Source organism: Coturnix japonica, chromosome 27 (assembly GCF_001577835.2).
Source record: "Coturnix japonica isolate 7356 chromosome 27, Coturnix japonica 2.1, whole genome shotgun sequence".
NCBI lineage: Eukaryota > Metazoa > Chordata > Aves > Galliformes > Phasianidae > Coturnix > Coturnix japonica.
In genome coordinates this window covers 1,804,560-1,824,682 of record NC_029542.1, presented here as the reverse complement: position 1 = coordinate 1,824,682, position 20,123 = coordinate 1,804,560, and the positions used below count along the sequence as shown (strand labels likewise).

General features: G+C 52.9%; 1 protein-coding gene across 2 annotated transcripts; it reads right to left on the bottom strand.

Moving 5' to 3' along the window:
- Positions 1 to 876: 876 nt before the first annotated feature.
- Positions 877 to 17,934, bottom strand: ITGB3 (integrin subunit beta 3). 2 transcript variants are annotated; one of them, XM_015885943.2, is made up of 15 exons: positions 17,609 to 17,933; positions 14,404 to 14,489; positions 10,670 to 10,862; positions 8,699 to 8,951; positions 8,181 to 8,343; positions 7,545 to 7,706; positions 7,312 to 7,407; positions 7,034 to 7,123; positions 6,458 to 6,592; positions 5,601 to 6,030; positions 3,938 to 4,160; positions 3,678 to 3,778; positions 3,445 to 3,564; positions 2,666 to 2,832; positions 877 to 2,010 (listed from the first exon to the last, which is right to left on the bottom strand). In XM_015885943.2, the coding sequence occupies exons 1-15, from the start codon at positions 17,664 to 17,666 to the stop codon at positions 1,942 to 1,944; spliced, it is 2,346 nt and encodes a 781-aa protein (XP_015741429.1). In that variant the 5' UTR covers positions 17,667 to 17,933; the 3' UTR covers positions 877 to 1,941. The 2 variants fall into 2 exon arrangements, with proteins under 2 accessions (XP_015741429.1, XP_032296787.1); XM_032440896.1 differs by lacking the exon at positions 14,404 to 14,489 and having other exon boundaries at positions 17,609 to 17,934.
- Positions 17,935 to 20,123: the final 2,189 nt, after the last annotated feature.

Sequence of the window (20,123 nt, the reverse complement as noted above, 5' to 3'; positions counted from 1 at the left end):
CAAGATTCAGGGCCTGAATACAGGTACAGGTCCATCCCTCCAGCTGCTGCTTGCTGAGCCCTGCACTATGCTCATAACACCCAGTGGGATCAGCCCCCCATGCAGCCACTTTTAGCTGGAAAGCCCCAGCCCTGACCCCCAGCCAGCACAGCTGGGGACATTGAGTACTGCCCCAGAGCCTCCCCTTGACCCCACTGTGTGGAGTGTGGCCATCCCACATGGCAAATGGGAGCTGTCAGAGCCAAACCCACCATTCTGCCCCAGCTGGGGGCTGCCACTGAGATGACCCTACAGGACTCAGCCCCAGCATCCTCACAAGTCCAACTCTGCACCCCTTCAAACTGCGTTTTTCAGCATCTCCTGTGCTCCTCAAATGCTACTTTGGAAGGTGCCACCAGGTGTCCCTGCAGCCCTTTGCGAAGTAATGATGGGTGCCCAGGCAGCACTCTGCTCCCATCTTACACAACTTCACCCCAGCTGCCCACCACGGTGACTCTACAGCAGTCACAGCCCACCTTCCCTCCTTTGGGAGCTTTTCCAGCACACTGAAGAACTTTCAGAGACCTGCAGAAGAACAGGAGTTGTTTGCCTTGCAGTGAAGAGTGGAAACTGCCAGGAGAACTCTGGGCTGCAGTAGACTTGGGGCTGCTCTGTGAGCCAAAAAGCCCCCTGGAGAGACATAGAGACATCTATGCCAATCCACCCACCCACCCACCCACCCACCCATCCATCCACCCACCCATCCACCATCCATCCATCCATCCATCCATCCATCCATCCATCCGGTTTTGTTTTTTTTTCCCATCCATCCATCCATCCATCCATCCATCCATCCATCCATCCACTGACTTGGGCAAGCACTGGCTGATGACACCATTGAGTGTTTGAGGTTTTTTATTTGGTGCCCTGGGAAGTGCCCACAGGTGCAGCAAATCTCTGCCCACCCACAGGCTCAGCCCCAGCTGCCACCCAGCACCACCCTTGATGCTGCCCCTGTTCCCACTCTGCTGTGGACAGGCCAATGGACACAGCCACCACCTGCAGGACAGTCTTGGGCACTAGAGGTGGGCATGGGGCATAGGATCTCCATTGCTTTTTGGTAGAACCAAGGGGAACAGAGGTACCAGGACCTGCATGGGGCAGGCATTGCAACAGTAGACCCAGCTCTGCCACCAGGATATCTTTTTCCACAGGGGATAAAACCATAGGAGACACAGCTGAAGGCAGCAGGATAGAGCCTGACCCCTGCCAGCTCTTCTGGACCCTGAGCCACACAGAAAACCGAGCACAGTACCATGATACAGCTCAAACAGCACAGAGAAAGGCTGGGAGGTTGCTCCCTAGAGAGCCAAGCTCAAGGGATACAACACATCCATGTGCTTTGTGAAGGGTGGTGGGAGACACTGGGACCAGCACAGCTGGTGCTACAGGAAGGTGACTGCTGGTGGTACATGGGGGGAAGGATGAGGTCACACAGAGCTCAGACATTGCTTTGCACTGTCCCAGACCACAGCAATGTCAGAAAGGTGGGGGTGGTCCGGTTTGCTTGAGATTCCTCAACTCACAAGGCAACAACATGGGGGCTGCAGGTGTTCAGTGGGTTCCTCCAGTATGGACCATGCAGGAGAACACAGCTCATGGCTTTGGGTTCTACCCAAATCCCCTCTGCCCAATGAGCACCTCACAGTTCACAGTCTCTCCAAGGCAGAATGGCCCATGTCACCATGTTCAGTGTATGGAGGGGCCGCTGGCCCACTGAGGTAAGGATGAGAGGTTTGCTGTGGAAGCACATCCCTGCAGTACAGTGAGGTGACGGACAGTAGGGCCAGAGACAGCCAAGGGGCTGTTAAATAACACGCAGACACACACAAGTTGTAAACTGGACTCCAGGAGATCCCACAGCCCTGGGTTGATCCCACAGCCAGTGCTGGGTGCAGCATCCTACATGTTCCCACGGTATGTGATGTTGGTGAAGGTTGAGGTTGCCTCTTTATATAATGGGTTGTTGCCCTGGAAAAGAAGCAAACAGCGTCACTTTGTGATTGGCATCAGTGTTTGCTGCACTTTGCACTTGGGGAAACTGAGGTACAGTGTTGGATGCAGAGGGCAGACCTTTGAAGGGTTAATGTTCTGCAGTTTAACTGCTCCCTATGGGATCTTATAGGGAAAACAGGGGAAAGCTGTTGTGGAGGAAAGGCAGCAAGAGCCCCAGGAAGGACCCCCTCATCCCTTCCCTTTGGGAGGTGGACAGGCATTGGTGCCATCCCAGCCCCTTCCCTCATACTGTGGGTGCCTCAGCCCTTCCAATATCCCATGTCAGCAATGTTCCATCTGCTCATGAGGTGGAACATTGGTGTGGGCAGTGAGTAAGAGACTCATGCTGGAAGGAAGCACTTGAGATACACTGGGAAAAGCAGCTGGGACATCTGCTGTGTCCTGTGCCCAGCCCCTGGGAACAACACAGGTATCCAAGCTGCTGGTGCCACTTCAGGTCCTGCTGTGCCACCATGGCACAGTTCAGAGATGAGCTGGTCCACAAGGACCAGGGGCTGGGGATCACAGACTGGACTCTTATGCTGGGAGCACTGGGATCTGGATTCACTCAGCCCAGAGGATAAAGAACTCATTCTCATACCCACCACACTCACCCCCCCCTGGTCCTTACCATGTCCCACTTGGCCCTGGCCTTCTCCTCTTCAAAGCGGGCAAACTCCCGGCGGTCATGGATGGTGACGAGGAGCTTCCAGATGAGCAGGGCAGCCAGGCCAATGAGAAGGATGGCACCCGTCACTGAGAGCAGCACCACCAGGACATCTGGCCCCTTTGGGCACTCTGGTGGGATAGAAGAGCACAGTTGAGTGGTCTACAGGGCCTCCTCTGGTCTCTCAAGTGCTTGATTCTTCACCATTTTAGAACCTCTAACTCTGAGCATTCACACTGTTCCCCCCACACGCTGCCTATACCTGCAGTGCTGGGGCTGAGGAGGGGATGGGTAGTTGCAATTAGACCTGGGGTTCCTTACAGAACCTTTGAGTTTGAAAGCTCTGTAGTCACACAGCCCCCTACACTGACTGAAATGAGCCTCCAAGGGTGCTGGAAGCTTTGCTCCATGCAAGGAGTGCCATATCCCTGACCATGGGTGCAATCACTGCCTTAATCCTGAATGGCTGACTGGAGCTGGCTCGGTCTCAAGAAAATGAGACCCCTGGAGCCAGAATCGGGGCAGGAGGGCTGAGCTTGTCCTTGGCAGCTCAGCAGGGGGGTGAAACAACCTGGCAGTGTGGGGAAATGTGAGACAGGCAGGCAATCACAGCCCGGGTGCACAGAGCAGGAAACAAAGCAGCACTGTTAGTCATACCAGAGCCTAGCTGGGAGGTACAAAGCCCCCAGGTTAGTGCAAACCCTTCACACTGAGTTGTAATTAGAGCCCCAGCCAGGCCCTACCTGGCTCCTCTATGACATAGAGGACGGATTTGCCACTGGAGTCCTCATAGTACTGGAAGCGCACCACGCAGTCATTCTCATCCTTGTAAGTGCAGTTTACAGCATCCTTGCCCCTGTCACCTGGGGGGGGTGGAGGCAAGCAGCTGTCAGAGCCCTCATGGTGGGGGCACACACAGCCTCAAATACCCATGCTTTAAGCAGAAAACTGCATTGTGCTCCATTCCAGCTCTTACCCAGCTCCTGCACTGTCTCAATCTCATCACGGCACACGCGGCCACAGGACTGCTGCTCCACCAGCGTGCCCCGCTCATACTTCTTGCACTCCACACATTCCCTAAAGAAGAAGGGAGAAATACTATGAGCTGCATCAAACATCCTCAAGGCAGCACACCCTCCCACCCTTTGCTCTCTGCAACCCCAACCCAAAGGAGCTGAGGGGCAGAGGGTGGCACAAAGCATGAGAGAACCATCCCAGCTCTCCAACCCAACTCACTTTTTGATGGTGCAGGCATCCGGGCACGTGGGACACTTCTCGCAGGTGTTCCCATAGGAACCAGGCTGGGTGCAGTCACACTTGCCACAGATGCAGGTGCCGTGGCCGCTGCATACCAGCCCATTGCTGGACATGCACGTGTCGGTGCGCGTGGTACAGTTGCAGTAGTCACCAGTCCAATCTGAGTCACACAGGCAGTCCCCACAACTGCACTGCCCGTGCCCTAGGGACAGCCAGGAGGACATTAGGACCCTCAAATGGATCCCTATGGATCACCCCCATGGGATGCTCCTGCACTTGGCACATGGCGCAGCAAGGTGGAGCAACCACCCAGAACATCTTCATTCCACCTTCCTTAGGGTGGGACACTGCTGTTGCCATTACTTTGCTGTTTGTTGTGTCCCCATTGCTCCTCTTATCCCACCCAAACAAGAAAACAGCCAAATCTCATGCTGAGCTATCTCCATTCCTGTGGTAGCAGCGGGAGATGCTCAGTCAGCTCTATGTGAGCTACCCAAGCTTTAGGGATTCAATCAGGACATCTGGTCAACCCCTGCTGTCATTTCCCAGCCCTGCATCACACATGGGAAACTGACTGCTGGGAAAAGCCCATCCAGCTCTGCATGCTCCCCTGGCTCAGTCAGACAGACAGACCGACCGACGTCCTCAAACCCTGCCAGAGCCCACAGCTATTTGGATTGTGGTTCGATTTCTGACTCCAGCACCAGACACAGCAAGAGGTGGAAATGCCACAGAGCCGGCACGCGCCGACCCATCCCAACCTCTCAGCTCACTCTGCTCTCAGCTGGGGAGGGCTGGGCACCATCCCCTGACATGGCCTCGGGGGCACTGGCAAGAGAAATAAATGTGTAACCCTACTAACGAGGAACTGAGTCACAGGAAAACAGTGTTGTGTTGTGCGACAGTGCATGGAAATATGGGGGAAGTCTGGGGAGATATGGCGAAATGTAACACGACTGATGGCAGTGGGGTCAGACAGGGCATTGACTGGGAGATAGGGTGGGTGTCTGCCAGGAATGGGGTTTGTGGGTAGTGCCTGCAGGGAGGGCTTGGCCACCTTTCCCCCATTTCATTTCCTCCCCAGCCCAGAGCACACAGCCAGGTTTGGTCCAAATGGGTGAAGGGCACAGAGCTGGGAAACAACAGGGTTAATTAACAGCTCACCCATCTCAATCGGCATCCTTGCCCTCTGTGCCTGATGCTGTGTAAATATGCTGCTCTGTGGGAGCAGCTGTGGGTGGTAGTGGGAGGGATGTCACATCCCAATGCTTCTCCTCACCCCCTCCCTCTCCACCCTGGTGATTTTTTGCTGTGGAGGAACATCTCTGACCCAGAAGGGCTGGTGGGATACAAGAAAGGGCTGGCAATGCAGAGCCACTTCCCTTGGTGTCTCCCAGCCACCCTGATGGGGCTCCAAGGATCAAAGTCTGCTTGTACCCTTCTGAACTCATCACCTTGCCAAGGCTTTGGGGAACAGGCTCCCAAAACAGGAGTCACTGCTTCACACCCAGGGCTAAGAAAGCCAACAATGGGGACAACACACATGTCAGGCCCCCCAAAACCTATAATTTCTCTTCTTCACATTGCTGGGCAATGAAAACACCTCTCCAACACACCCCACACCCTTGAGCACAACACTTACCGGAGCACATCTGGCCCTTGAAGCGGACGCAGGAGAAGTCATCGCACTCACAGTACTTGCCCGTCACCTTGCCAAAGTCACTGCTGTGACACACGCACTGCCCACAGATACACTCGCCACGCTGGCTGCAGAGGGGCTGTCCTGGCTGTGGGCTGCAGTTATCCTGCTGTGAGGGGTTGTACTCCTCCTCTGAGCACTCACAGTGTGAGCCCAGGCGCCCTGGGTTGCAGCGGCACACCCCACACTCCAGGCTGCCGTTGCCTTTGCTGCAGAAGGAGCTGTTGGCCTCAGCCTGGCTCTCACAAGAACAGTTGCAGTTGAAGTTCACCACCACGGTCAGACTGTCCTTGAAGCCCACGGGTTTGATGGTGAAGGATTTCTGGCGCTCCTGTGGGCAGCCTCGTACCTTGGCCTCAATGCTGAAGCTCACCTGGGGGCATAAAGGTGTGTCCAGACATTGGTACCCCCATGCAGCGTTGGGGTTCCCATTGCAGTCTACTCCATGCCCAAGCTCAGCCAGCCCAGAAATGGCACTGACCAAGTCCCCTATGGCTTCTCAAAGGTGTCACAGCTTCAAGCAGGACACTTGCCCACTATCCAGGCAAAGATCAGTCCATAAGCCCACATGCTGTATCCAGAAAGACAACAGATTCTGCATCCACTGGACTCACAGAAGCTTTTGTTTTTCCTCCCTTGCACCCACCCAGCTGGACCCCCTCCCCGATTTCCTCTAAAAGAACTTGAGCCCCCCCAGGAGGTGGGAGGGGGATCAGACAGTGCAGGTGCAGAACATCAGGTGAACTCTCAGCACCACTATGTAGAAAGAGAGAAAAGCAGATCCCAGGCAGAAGCCTCACCGTGTCCCCAATCTTGAGCCCCATGCAGGACTTGAGCCCAACGATGACCTCGTTGTTGAGGCAGGTGGCATTGAAGGACAGGGACAGCTCTTCAGGAAGGTCGCGCACCTCCAGCTCCACCTTGGAGCGGATTTTCTAGAAGAGCAGAGAGGAATGATGGAGAAGACAGCCGGGCAGAGGCTCACCCATAGCAGCCTCCTCACTGCAGTGATGTTCCCATGCATGCAAGAAAGCACCCCAGTGCTCCAAGACTTCCCAGAGCTAGGCAATGCCATTTCCCACTGGGAATGCTCTAGAGGATGGAAGGGACAGGGATGATCTCCCATCCTCACATTCCCAAGTGCATGGGTGGAGGCAAATGCTCACAGTTGGCTCAGGGCTTGGGGAGATGCTAGGAGCAGCTGGGCTGCTTGTAGTGGTGATGTAGGAAGGAATAGAGCTTCTTTGGGGCTGTCACAGCGCACAGCTCTCCTTCAAGTAACTCAGGGCAAGTGAGTGACGGTGACTGCAACTCAAGATGAAGTCGCTACATCTTGCTGCCCATGGGACTGGGATGTGGTAGCACTGCACACTCACCCCATAGGCATCCACAATGAGCTGCAGGACGTTGCTGGAGTCTCTGGACAAGGTGCCCACAGTTGTACCTGGGATCAACTCGCTGTAGTTCTGGAGAAACAGCATCAGAAAAACGGTCTGCTTATGACAGGTAAACAGTCAACCCATTCCCATGCACATGTGAGCTTCTGAGGGTGCTTTGTCAAGCAGGTTGTACCCAGCCATCTGTGGCCAGCTGTAAAAGTCCTCCTCAGGGCCCCAGCAGCCCCCTATGCAGGTTTATGCACAGCAACCATTACCTGGTAGAGACCAACAACTGTATCTGTCACAGCAAAGATCAAATTGATGTTCTTCTGTGAGAGCTTCTCAGTCATCAGGCCCAGAGAGGGATAGTCCTGGAGAAAGGAAGAGATACCCTAAGAACATGCATTCCTAGCCACTCCATCAAGCTCTCCAAGCACAGATGGACCACCCTTCTCATCACCAACAAGAGATTTGGGACCCCCAGCTTTACACTTGGGTTGGGATTTACCAGAGTGGTGGAGGCTGAGTAGAAGTTATCCTTGTCAATGTGGCACCGGGCATCGTTGGGCTGCACAATGCCAGCCAGCCTGCCATCCAGTGCAATGTGCGTCTTGGCATCCGTGGTGAAGACGAGCAGGTGGGATGCGTCATTCCTCCAGCCAATTTTCTCCTGCAACCAAAGGCAGTTTCTAGTGGTGCAGCTGTGAGTGCCCTACATTGCTGTTGCCCTCACTGCCCCCTCAGATTATATCTTGGGAAGGTGAAAGACAGGCTTTGGTTTGCTAGAGTGGTAATCATGGTTGCTAACAATTAAGGGGCACATGTCCATCTCCAGCAAAAATCAATGTGCAGGCAAAGAAGACATTCTTTTGGGTGGTTACTGCAAGGCTGACATGGGATCAACATGTCAGTCCCTAGAGCACCTGCTCTGCTCCTCTCACCTCCCAGGACCCCATAAAGGCTGTGCTCTTTCCTCTTCTTGGCTGAGTACCTAGAAATCCCCTCGAATGTTGAATGTTCACCCTGTCTAGATCTCAGCCCAGCTGCTTGTGGCCCTGTGTTGGTACAGTGGGTGCCCTGTGCCAAGCCCCAGGCCCAGCCTGATGACCCTCTCCAGCCCCAGCCAGACCTCTTTAGCCCTTACATCACACACTGTGGCCTGGATGATGGCATCAAAGCCACCCTCAGGTGCATCCCTGTTCCGTGAGACGTTCTGCTTCTTCACCTCCTCGTTGAAGCGCATCACCTCATCCGTGAGCGACAGGACGTGTTTGTATCCAAACATGGGCAAGCATTTTTCCCCAATCCTGTGGGAAAAGATTTGTCAGGGTACAAGTCTCATGGGTCCTTCCAGCTCCCATCTCCACCCTGCAGCCTATGGTCCTCCTTTGGATGTGGTGAAGGAATCCAACTGACTACTCCAGGAGCCTGAGGGCACAGCTGGTGTACAACCTTGTAAAAACCTGTCATGTTATAGTGAAGCTGGGCTCAGATCATCTCTTAGCCTCTGTCCTGCTGAGAGTTTTAGGAGAAACTTCCTTAGATCCTCAACAAAAATACTGTCTGATCCCAAAATCAAACACCCTCCTGAAATCCATGGATTATGCAAGCACAGTTCAGTGCTTCCCCATCCTTACAGACCTCCCTTAACCTGGGACTTACTCATAACAAGGGTTCCTGATGGCTTCTGGAGGAGAGATGTACATGTAGGGAGAAATGGGCTTGTCCACAAAGGCCCCAAAGCCAATGCGAAGGTTGCTGGTGAGCTTGCGCATCTCGCTGGCCAGCTTGGTACCCAGGTTATGGATGTTCCTCAGGTCATCCTTCATGGAGTTGGACAGGTCCATCAGATAGTAGATGTCCACAGGGTAGTCTTCCACTTGGCGCACTTGGACACGGAATATCTGGGAGTCATCTATAACAAGACAGGGCAGAGGAGTAAGAGATTGTCCCCCAGAAGCCCAAGGAGATGGTCTAAAGCTGCTGGGAGGAGGATACCACAGCTGAGCACACAAAGGAGTAAATAACTCAGGGCAGGGAGCTTATACATGAGGCATGCTGTGTACCCCTTGGAGAAGGCAATGTGCCCCACGGCTCCTGTTCTCCAGGCTTCCCATTACTAAAGTCTGAGAAGATTCTCCTGCTCAAAGCTGAGTCATCTGATTGTTTTGTGATAAGCGTGGCCAACACACAGTGGATGGAGTGGAACACCCTACATGCAGGCAGACAGACTTATAGGGACAACCAGAGGACTCTGTGGCTGCTTTAAGACCCTATAAGCTCCTGAGACCCCCCAAGAATCTCCTGGCTTCTCCTCCATTCCTTTTCCATCCTGCTCCCCTGGGCTCCTCCCAGCCCCTGCTATACCAAGGTTTTTGATGAAACATTTCCCATTGAAACAAAAACCTTCTTACACAGAACCTTCTGGGGAACAGGCCAGCTTCAATGACTTCTACACTTCGAAAAACAAAAATAAAAGCACTGAAACACTCAGGTTTGACCTTTTCTTTCTGCTTTTTAGAAGAGACAAAGCTTCTTTCTTGTTCTTCAAAAGCACTTCTTGGAAACATAAGCTGGGACACAGCTGTAGCCTTCTCAAACCACCTCTTATATGTCAAGGATTAAAGCTTTTTTTTTTCAGCTTCCATTATTGTTTTCATGTTTCCTTCTCAATCTGCACATCTGAGATTTTGATCTTCATGATGGAGAAGGTGCTTTCAAAATCAAAGAGAGCCCAAAGAACCCCAGCCCCAACCCGCCTATACCTTCATGCAGGCAGAAGTCCCAACTTTGTCCCCACAGAACATCCATTCTTCCTCACTGAGCTAAAACTATGAGGACTGAGCTCATGGGATGTGCCCTTGTTATAACCTTCAGCATCCGGCCTTCACTTTCAAACTGAAGACTGTTTCTCCCTAGCACAGCACACTATCTCACGCCAAATGATGCCTTTTGACCTAAAGGCAGCAACAGCCACTGAGCAGCTACACATTCACACTGGGTGTTGAGGAGGACACTTCAGAGCTGCTGTCACTCGCTTCAGGACCCCCCCCCCTTGGCCAACACTAAGGATGTGCTATCAGCCACTGACAGCTGGTCCTGGGGCTTGAATAAGCTGATCCAGGACATCCATGAGTGGATGGATAACAAGGGCAGGGCTGGATTATGTGTGTTGAAGAGCACAGCCACAGCAAAGGCACCATTTTTTCTCCACTTCCCCCAAACCTCAGATGGGTGACACCAAAGGGGACATCAATCAGGGGGAGTAAAATGTGAACATTTATTTCATCAAATTCCCTGTGAAATCCTGTGTGAAAGTTTGGTGTCAGCTTTATGGCACCAAGAAATTGGTAGCTAAGGTTTAAATGGCTTCATAAAACAACCTCATGAGATGTTGAAGCCTCATCCCATCCTACCCCCCTGGGGTCCTGTAGGATTGAGACAAGAGAATGAATGGCGCTCATCAGCCAGCAGACTGCCCAACTGGAAGACATTGCTGGGGGGTTTGTCACAGGCCCAACCTGTCACTGTCCTCAATGGGTGTGAAACAACCTCAGCCAGAAGGCTGTGGGGATGGTTCATCCATCATTTGACCTCTCTTTGTTACTCCCACAGCATCTTACAGGCTCTTACCTGGCCTCAGGTTCAGCTGGATCCTCTGGGGGCTCATTTGGGTGGTGGTGGACCCCCCTGAGCCCTTATCACTGAGCGGCCTCTCCTCCACGACCGTGACACTGCTCCTGGGGAACTCGATGAAGTCCTTCCCACAGCCATTCTGCAGGAGGTTGGTGAGCAGGTCGCAACGTGGGGACGACTGTGCCACCACCTGTGGGACAGAACATGGTTAGGAGAATATGGACAGCTCCACTGAGCCAAACCCAAGATGAGATGCAGGAGCTGGAGCCTCACCTGTGGGTTTTGGCAAAGCTAAAAGGGAAATCATTCTAATGGGGTGGCTGTATGTGCACAAAGAGGGTGAAGCAGAGCAAAAGCATAGGGAATCAGGCATTGTTTGGGGTATTTTAATAGTGTTATTGCCTTTTGTAAACTCTGGGATAAGATGGCCCAACTTCTCCCCAGTGTTCAGTGCAATCATTGGAACTTTGACGTAAGTGAAGTCAGTTCTGCTGCAGGAAAGCCCAGTGCTCCCATCTGAGTGCAGCTCTGCTTATCGGCAGCTCCCTGGCTTCCTGCTGGAGCCCAGCAGGAGGGAAAAGAGATCCAAATAAGGAGAGAAGGAGCAAAAAGTCACCGGGCTGTGGGAGAGGCAATCAAGGGTCTGTCAGAGGCAGGAAATGGAAAGTGTGAAGTCACAGCAGGGCTCCAACCCCCCCTCTGAATTTCCTAGAAAGCTTCCTGCCCTTATCGCAGGGTATACAGAGGGGTCCAGGCAGTCCCGGAGATGGGTGACGTTTCCCATCAAGACTAATAAGGGAAGAATTCCTCTGCTGCTGCCCTCCCCTCGGTGGGGCTCTTCCATTTCCCTCCCACAGAACGGAGCTTTCTCCATTTGGAGCCCCGAGAGGGGAGAGAAGCAGATCTACTCCCCCCATCACCACAGCTCCACAGCCCAGGTTATTTGCTTCCCCTGGATCCAGGTGGGCTGAACCCAGGAATTGATTTGTGTGCTTTATGCAAACAAGAGGAAAAGTGCAAAAAAAGCACCAGGAGGCCCTCCCCATCAGCAGTGGCCTTTGTCTGCTTTTTTCTCCTCCCTCAGCACAAGCAATAGCCAGAAAATACATCAGCAGGCGTGTTCCTCCCTGGTGGCCTCCCACTCCTCCCTACGCAGCACGCTGTGGTGCACAGGACACGTTGTCCATCCACATGAACTCCCTGCATCCCTCCAGCTCACCCCCATAGGCTCTCACTGCAGAGCACAGAACCCTTGAGGCCATTGAACCTCCAGAGATATCCCCATGGCCACCAAGAGCTTTCCCAGGTGATATGGGCTCAGAAAAGAACTCATCAGTCATTACACACATTCCTGTCCCAGGCAGGGAAAGAACTAGAGAGATGGGCAGAAAGGTTTTTAACTATGATTCTGGACTCTTTGGTGATACCCTGAGATTCTGGTGTGCTCCAGAAGGGCACACATCCCTCCCAGGATCAGCAGTATAATTCCTACTAAGAGATACCCATGCAGAAGCTGTTTCACCCCAGAACCACCATCCTTCTCCATTTCCTAAAGGCTGTTGACGTGGAGATGGAGTGACTCAGAGGCAGACCAGACCCACTAGCACAGCAGCACCAGTAAGGGCTCCCCATGAAGGAGATGCTGCAGGGCAGGGGGTCCCACCTCCATCACAAACCACCCCACAGCTCCTTGCAGATGCTCCTCAACTCACATCCCCTCTGGGCAGCTGGATCAGTGACTTCCATAGGTCCCTTCCAACCCCTTACCCACTCTGTCATTCTCTGACCAGGGTTTCAATCTCCCACCTGCACAAGCTCTCTCTGGGACTGGGTATCTAATGGGTTCACCCCAATCTCCACCTCTAAACCCCAAAAGAGGGAACAGGGCCAGGCAGGGTGCTGTCAGAACCAGCCCCATCCCACCCCATCACCACTGCAACACAATGCACGTCTCCAGGGCATCTCCATTTTCATCTCGTAAGCAACCACATACAGGGAGGGATTCTCTGCAGGGGAGCTGGTGGGAGGACCCAAGGCATAGACATCTCTGCAGATCAAGCTAAAAGCTTCCACAGCTTCTCCAAACCAAGCCCTGGCCCAGCACTGCCTCCCCCTTCTCTCTAAGGGGAATGGAGCAGTTGATATTTAGGGTAGGTGAGACCCTGGAAAATCTGCCATGATACTCTCTAAAGCTATCTCAGAGCTTTAAGATTCAGCTGGCTTTTCCCCTAAGGGAAAGTAATTGGGTGGGCACATCCATTAGCTGGTAAGGGTGGTCAGGGCTCCAGAAAAATAAAGTCAGCTGTTCTCTACTGAGCTCACAAGAAACAGCAACAAAATTCCCCTCTTGCCCAAAGCCTAGAGCAGGAGTAACTGTTAACCCTGGGTGGGAAAGGAAAGAGTGCAAGAAGGGGCACTCTGCCTTTAAAAAAAGGGAGGGGGGATCAGAGACCTCACCCACCCCGGGGATATTAAACAAACCCTCAGCAAAAAGCCCTAAATTTGCTAAATTAAGACAATGCTCTCCAGATGTTGGAGGCAGAGCTGTGAGTAGTTTGCACAGCCCGGCTGCTTGCAGTGGGACGCTCTTCCACTGCTTGTTACGTCCGTCCACGAGCACAACCCCAAACAGTGCCTGAAATATTGCCTTTTTTGGAAACCTTTGCTGATGTCGGGGGGGTAAGAGCACAACAAAAAGCTAAAACCATAACAGCCCCAACTGCAGTGTTAACACACCAGTAGCCCAGGCTGGGGAGGAGCAGACAGAGGATTGAGTCCTTATCATGGCATAAATTGAGCCACTCCTTGCAGGAGATAAATGGGGCTCATCCACATGAGCATCTCTATGCACCCTGCAATGGGAAGATGCTGGGAGACACAATGGGATCTGCTGGGACCTACAGGTGGGCAGCAATTGGGGATCATCCCACAGATCAGGTCAATACTCCTGGTCTTCTCCCCATCCCCATTTGTGGATGAATTCCACATTTGCAGAAGCAGGAGACAAAGACAAGACCTTTCTTTGTGCTTTCTTGCAACACACAAGGAGTGCATTGTTACAGCAGTGCCTCACTGAGCCCTGCAGCCATAAGTCCCCTTTATCTGCAGCTCACCAGATGCATCATTGTTGGGAACTTCCTCTCTTACACCCCTGATAGACCAACCCTAAGGGCAGCATTTTTGGAGAGCATAGTGGCACATCTTCCCACATCTCACCCACACCCAGATAATGGATTTCAGAGCCATAGCTCAGCCCTCACGTCCCCTTTAACTCCATAACCTAAAACAGGATCCTCATCTTCCCATCCCCCATTTTCCCATGGTTAAAAGGCATTTAAACCCAAACACAAGTTCTAATCAGTGTTATTTTTCCTTCTCTTAAATCCCCTCTCCAGCCTTTCCATGAATCAGATTCCTTTTAGTCAGAGCTTCACAAGGAGCTTTCAAGAAGCCAACAAAAAGGGAACCAACTTTCCAAGCACACAGTATGAGACAAAATGAGTTGTCAATGGACGAAAGCAGCACTTCCCAGAGCTCCTACCCAGACAAGGGGTAGATTTTGAGAGCAAAGCAGGAACCCAGACCAAACCCCATGGTGCACACTGCTATAGCCACTACCAGATGCCACTGAGGGGTGTATTTAGACACAGTGGGAACAGACGGAATTGGATGTAGCTGCAACACACCATCCCACAGCCCAAAGCCCATCTCAAGTTCAGCCCAGCACTCACCTCTGCAGAGCACCATGCACAGAGTGGGCTGACAGCCAGGCACTGCTTGCAGGAGGTCACCCCTCGGGTAGTGCAGATGTTACTCCCTTGGAACAACAAAACAGAGAGCTGTCATTACCTGCTGACCACCACCACCACACAGCCCTATGAACTCAGACAGCAAGCAAAGCCCAATCCCACATACATAACCTCACCCCTTTCCCAGCTCCAAATCCAGTGCTTCCCTCCCTGTTCATTTAATAGCCACCTCCCCCACAGCCCAGCACCAGCTGGGCTCCATCCTGCTGACATCTCCCACCTGCCAACCCATTGCCAGCCCCTTACTGTGTCCCTAACCCTGCAGCCCTGGGAGACATCATCCCTGGTGCCTCTCTGTGGGTATTTTGGGGCTGTGGTGAGCTCTGGGTGTAACAAACTGTCCCACCTGCTCCAGCTGGGGGAAAGAAAAGAAAGAGAAGTGGCTTCTGACCAAAATGAAGCTGACAGCTGCTTGTGATACCGCTCTGGGTAAATCTGTTGTTCCACCAGTGGGATTGGCAGTGAGGATGTCAGGAGACGCACACCTCAATTGGAAGATATCATGTCCACTCATGGGGCAGGAAGGGCAGAGCTGGGAACTGTATGGCTCTCTGGTTCCAACAGCTGATGCAATGAGGGGATGGGGACATGGCCACGACATCATCACCCTCAGCTCTTCCTCCCTCTTGAGGTACAGTGGTCCCCAGCATCCATGGGGCAGCTGGGCCCTATGGGTGCTGTGTGCCCCCACTGCAGCCCTGAGATCTCCCAGTACCAGTGTGAAGTTGCTGTGATCCCCCTATGTTCCCTCATTCCCTACTCAAGGCCCTCCCTTTGCAGCTGCAATGTTTTCTGCAAAAATGGGAGGAAATACATTGTGAAACACAAAGAGGAAACAGCAGAACGGTGAGGTCTGGGCTTTGGGCACAGCCACAGCTACAGTTATTGGTGTGTCTGTGCCCTCTGGCATGAAGGGTGTTGTGCAGTGTGGATGCATGTTCCTGCATGAACATGGTGGTACAAGGAGCTGAGCATGGGGCCAATGCTGGGACACAGAGAATGACACCATGCTTAGACACATGGCCCTGCAGCATCTCGTGTTTGCTCAGTTTTGGGGTTGTACCCACACCCAGAGCTCTCAGCATACACCAAAATCCCCAGCTGTAGCTTATCACAGTGAGAAAGCCTCTGTGGGAGCCCAAAGTTGGGAGCAGCTTCTGAACTGCAAGATGCAGGGGAGCCCTGTGCCTCACTAACATCCCAGAGCAGCACTGTGTCCCCTTGGTTGGGGTGGAACAAAGGTGCCCAGGACCCCCCCTCTGTGCTGGGGACCCCATTTTCTGCCTGATTTTGGTACCCAGGACTATAAATCAGGTGGTTTGCCCCATCGTCCCATGACCAGGGCATGTGTCTGAGGATGTGGGGCTTTACTGAGCCATCCTTGGTGTGCTCAACACAGCTGAACACAGCTCTGACCCACTGGGAGGAGCCCAAATCCCCCAGGTGCCAGCAGTGCTTAATGCAGAGCTGTTATCACTATGTGAACATGAAGGGGATTGTCCCCAGCCTCACCTCCTACCTTGGGAAATACCCCTATTTTGTCATCTACAGCTTTGTTTGCATGGCTGGACACAGCAGGATGCATCAAGGAGCAAAGATGCTGTGGTTGCAAAACCAAGTCTGGAGGAGAGCAGGGGATACTGAAGGCTGAGCACACCCTGCTCACAGCCCTCTGAGTTCTGCCTGGCCATGAGCAGGTTAACAAGATTCCAGCACAGCCTAAACTAATAAACTCTGTGTATCTGATTTATTTTCTTTTCCCCACTAATTTTTAGGTCTTGGTTTTTCTTTTCCAGTCATAAAAGCGAACCAACCAAAGCGCAAAAGCTGCCTTTATTTGTTTTCATTACTATGAAAACAGCTGCCCTCCTATAACGAGCTGCTCCTGAAGACTCGGGTCTTCAAATAAGAAAAGAAATCCCAATGCATGGAACGTGGGGTGCTGACATGAGCAGCACAGGAAGCACCGTCAGGGCCAAGAAGTGTTCAGACAGCGCACTGCAAATGATGCACTTGGAATGCCCCAACCGACGTCTGTGGCTGAGCATCCCCCTTCCCTGGCTGGGAGAAATTACTCAGACCTCAGCCTACACCCCGTGTGCTGTGTGAGCCAGCTTTTCCCCTTGCTAATATGCAGAGTTCTTGATAAGGATGCTTTAGAAATACTTGGTATGGATACAAGTTGTTTTGACATCATCTCTGGGTTTTCTGCTTGACTAAGCAATAGGGAGCTGGGCTTTTTTTGGCTGCTCCTGCTCATAGCTCCATCCGGGGCTATGTCATTTCTTGGAATATTTCCTCATTTACCAGCATCTTCCTGCAGAGGAGATGTCCCAGGATGGTTATGGGACCGGATAAACGCACAGCCCCAAAAGTGCAACCCTACAAACTCAGACTCTCCTAGGGGTGAGCGCATCCATACAGCTGGCTCAGCACATCGCAGCCTCGGGCTGTTCCTGGGAACCCAGCGAATCCAGCATTCTTTAACCAAAATAACATTGACCCAAATCCCCTCGGGTCGGGTCTCCAAAACAATGAGGTTGATTTACAGACCGGGAGCTGAACAACACCCTTTTGTGGCTGCGGGATTTGCTTTCTGATTTGAGCTCAGGAAAGCACCTGGGGAGGACATTCCCTTCCCTGGGCTGCTCCTCCACAAGGCACGTAAAGTTCTGAACAACGCAAACTGCGTTTGTTCCGGTGCCAGAAATCAGGGCTTTGAAAGACCAGCACCAAAAGAACAGGAGAAAAATGGATTTGATGAATGCTGACCCCCTAAAATGAGGTGGATACAGCAACTGCTGACCCTGCGCTCTGCCCTTACCGCCTGCTTACAGAGCCCACCCCAGTGCTCCCACTACAAACCAGCACCACAGCCAAGCACTGCACAGGGAGAAAGGGCTGAGTTCACACTGCCCAAAGTGAGAAGAGAGCGGGGAACCCCGAAAATAGGGTAAATTCAGCAATGGGGATCTGTGCTGAGGTCACCTTCTGCCTGCCACCCCTCTGAGCGACTTTCCCGACAGCGTGGGAATGAAGAGAATCCCAGGGTTTAGGGATGACAGCACGCAACCCAAGCACTGCATGCAATGTCAGGGCAAACCCAGCATTCCAGCCCCACACCTACCCCAGCTGCCAGCAGCGCAGAGCACCAAGATGCTGAAAACGACTCGGAGTTCATCCATCTCCTCCTCCGAACCCCGGCTATAGGGGTGTGGGACGGCCCCGCCGTGTGATTTTGAGATGGTTTAGAGCCGTCCAAGGGATGAATCATGCGCTGGGTGTGTGTGACACACATACACACCGAGCTGGGCGGCCGGAGGAAGCTACGTTGCTTCGTCACTCGAACTGCAGTCGGGCAGTGCCTCCTCCCGTCCTGCCCCCGGAGATCCCTGTGCTTATTCCTTCTCTCGACTCTAAAAAGGTCTTAATGAACCTGGGCACAAAGTGCAGGACCGGCTGTAGCAGGCTCTTCTACCGGGTTTAATTGCTTGCAAAACCTCGCTCACTCCCTCCCTTCATTAACCCTTTCGGCCGCGTGGGTTTTAAACTTGCTGAGGCTGAGCTGCTTCAGAGCGTGAGGATTTAAGGGGAAACAGAGCACATGCGTATTGCAATGAAAGTGTGGGTTCTCTGCAGTCTTTCAGGTGGGAGAATCCCTGCTGGAACAGCCCCGGAGCTGTGCAGAGGGATGGGTACAAACCCGACATCACGGAGGGAGGGAAATTCAGACTGGGATACGTGATTTGGAGCTGATTCTCTGCTGGCTGTGCTGGTTTTCTCCCACAGTCAGCAGGCACAGATCCTTACAGAGCCCTCCCCCGCTGCTTGCGTGGGGCTCATTGCATCTGTCCGTACCCTCAGATGGAGACAACACGGGAACCGAGGCTTTCCCGGCTCCAATAGCGGCACTTTCTTGGCCTGAAAATTCGCCCCGTTGTCGCTTTTTCCCCCTCATCCCACCCTCCCTGCAGAGCTGCTGCCCTCCGGCGGCCGTCGGGACTCTGCTCTAAGGGGACATTCTCCTTCTGGGATCTTCCCTTTGCCTCGCTGACGTGGATTTGCTAAGGAGGGACCCAGAGAAACCCGTCGGTCCTCATGTAGTGTTGATAAAGTGCTGCTTTTCAATTGAAGCTGGGTTGCTTACAGCTCCATCCAGCCTGGTCTCGAACACCTCCAGGGAGGGGTATCCACTACCTCACTGTTCTAGTGTCTCACAGCTGTCACAGCAGAGAATTTCCTCCTAATATCTAGCCTAAATCTTCCCTCTTCCAGTTTAAAACCACTTCCCCTTGTCCTGTTGCTAGCTTCCCTTCTAAAAGGTCCCAACCCAGCTTTCCTGTTGGCTCCCTTCAAGTAGTGGAAAGGCTATAAAGTCTCCCTGGAGCTTTCTGTTCTCCAGGCTGAAGAGCCCCAGCTCTCAGCCTGTCCTCATGAAGGATGTGCTCCAGCCCTCTGATCATCTTTGTGGCCCTCCCCTGGACCCTATTCAGTAACTCCATCTTGTGGAATAACTGTGTTATGAGGTCCAGAACTGGATGAAATACTACAGATATGGTCTCATGAGGGCAGAGCAGGGGGGCAGAATCACCACCCTCACCCTGCTGGTCACACTGCGATCCACAGTTGGTCTTCTGGGCTGTAAGCACACATTGTCAGCTCATACTGAGTCTTTCATTAACCAACACCCCCCAGATCCTTCTCCTTGGGGCTGCTCTCAAGCCATTCTTTGCCCAACCTGCATCTGTGCTTCAATGGGCCGAGCTGTCAGTCCCACAGGTCCTCTTAGGGTCATAGAATTGTAAAGGTTGGGAAGGACCTCTCAGATCCCCAAACCCAACCCACCCCCACTGTGCCCATTGACTGTGTCCCTCAGTGCCACATCCCCATGGTTCTTGGGGTCCTGTCCTGGGTGCCTGGCCTAGCAAATGGACACAGCCCTGTGTGCAAGCAGAGTGGGATACTCCAGCTCATGCTTCCAAAGCCTTTTAAAAAGAAGGAAAAAGGATAAAAAAAATAAATAAATATGTATTTGAGTCCTTGAACCCTTTCCTGGCTGCTGCTTGTCCTGTAAGAACTGCTGTGATGGGGATGTGGGGCACACGAGGGTGGGAGGCACTGGGTAGAGCATGGGCTCTCATTGCTGCTCTTTGGGAGTTGGAGAGCTGGACAAAAACTGAGCTGGGGGGAATCAATCGTGGGATGCTCTGCATTGTGAAGCCCTTCTTTGAATTAAGGTGAAGAGCAGCCAAGAGCTGAGTGTTCCCATGTCCCTGTGTCCCCAGGGGATGGCTGTGATCCCTGTGTGATGCTGCAGTGCCCTGTTCCGGCATACAGAACAGGTTGGAGCTGGAACTGGAGCCAGCAGAGGGAGCAGAAACTCCTCCAGCCCGGAGGCAGCGGGGAAAGGAGCTGCCACTGGGATGCTCTGCTCTCCCAGGGGGATCTTTCCTGGCCCTGGGGTTAAATGCAGGGGGTTCCGTCCCCTTGTCCCATCCAGGCTTCCAGCTTCATTCCTTCTGCTGCAAAATAACCTTATGGAGTGTGGGGGAGCAATGCTACCAGGAGGAAAAAGCAACAAGTAAAAGTCAAAGCAAGCTGCTTTGGGCCCCTAAAAGCCACAAAAGCAAAATATAGAGACT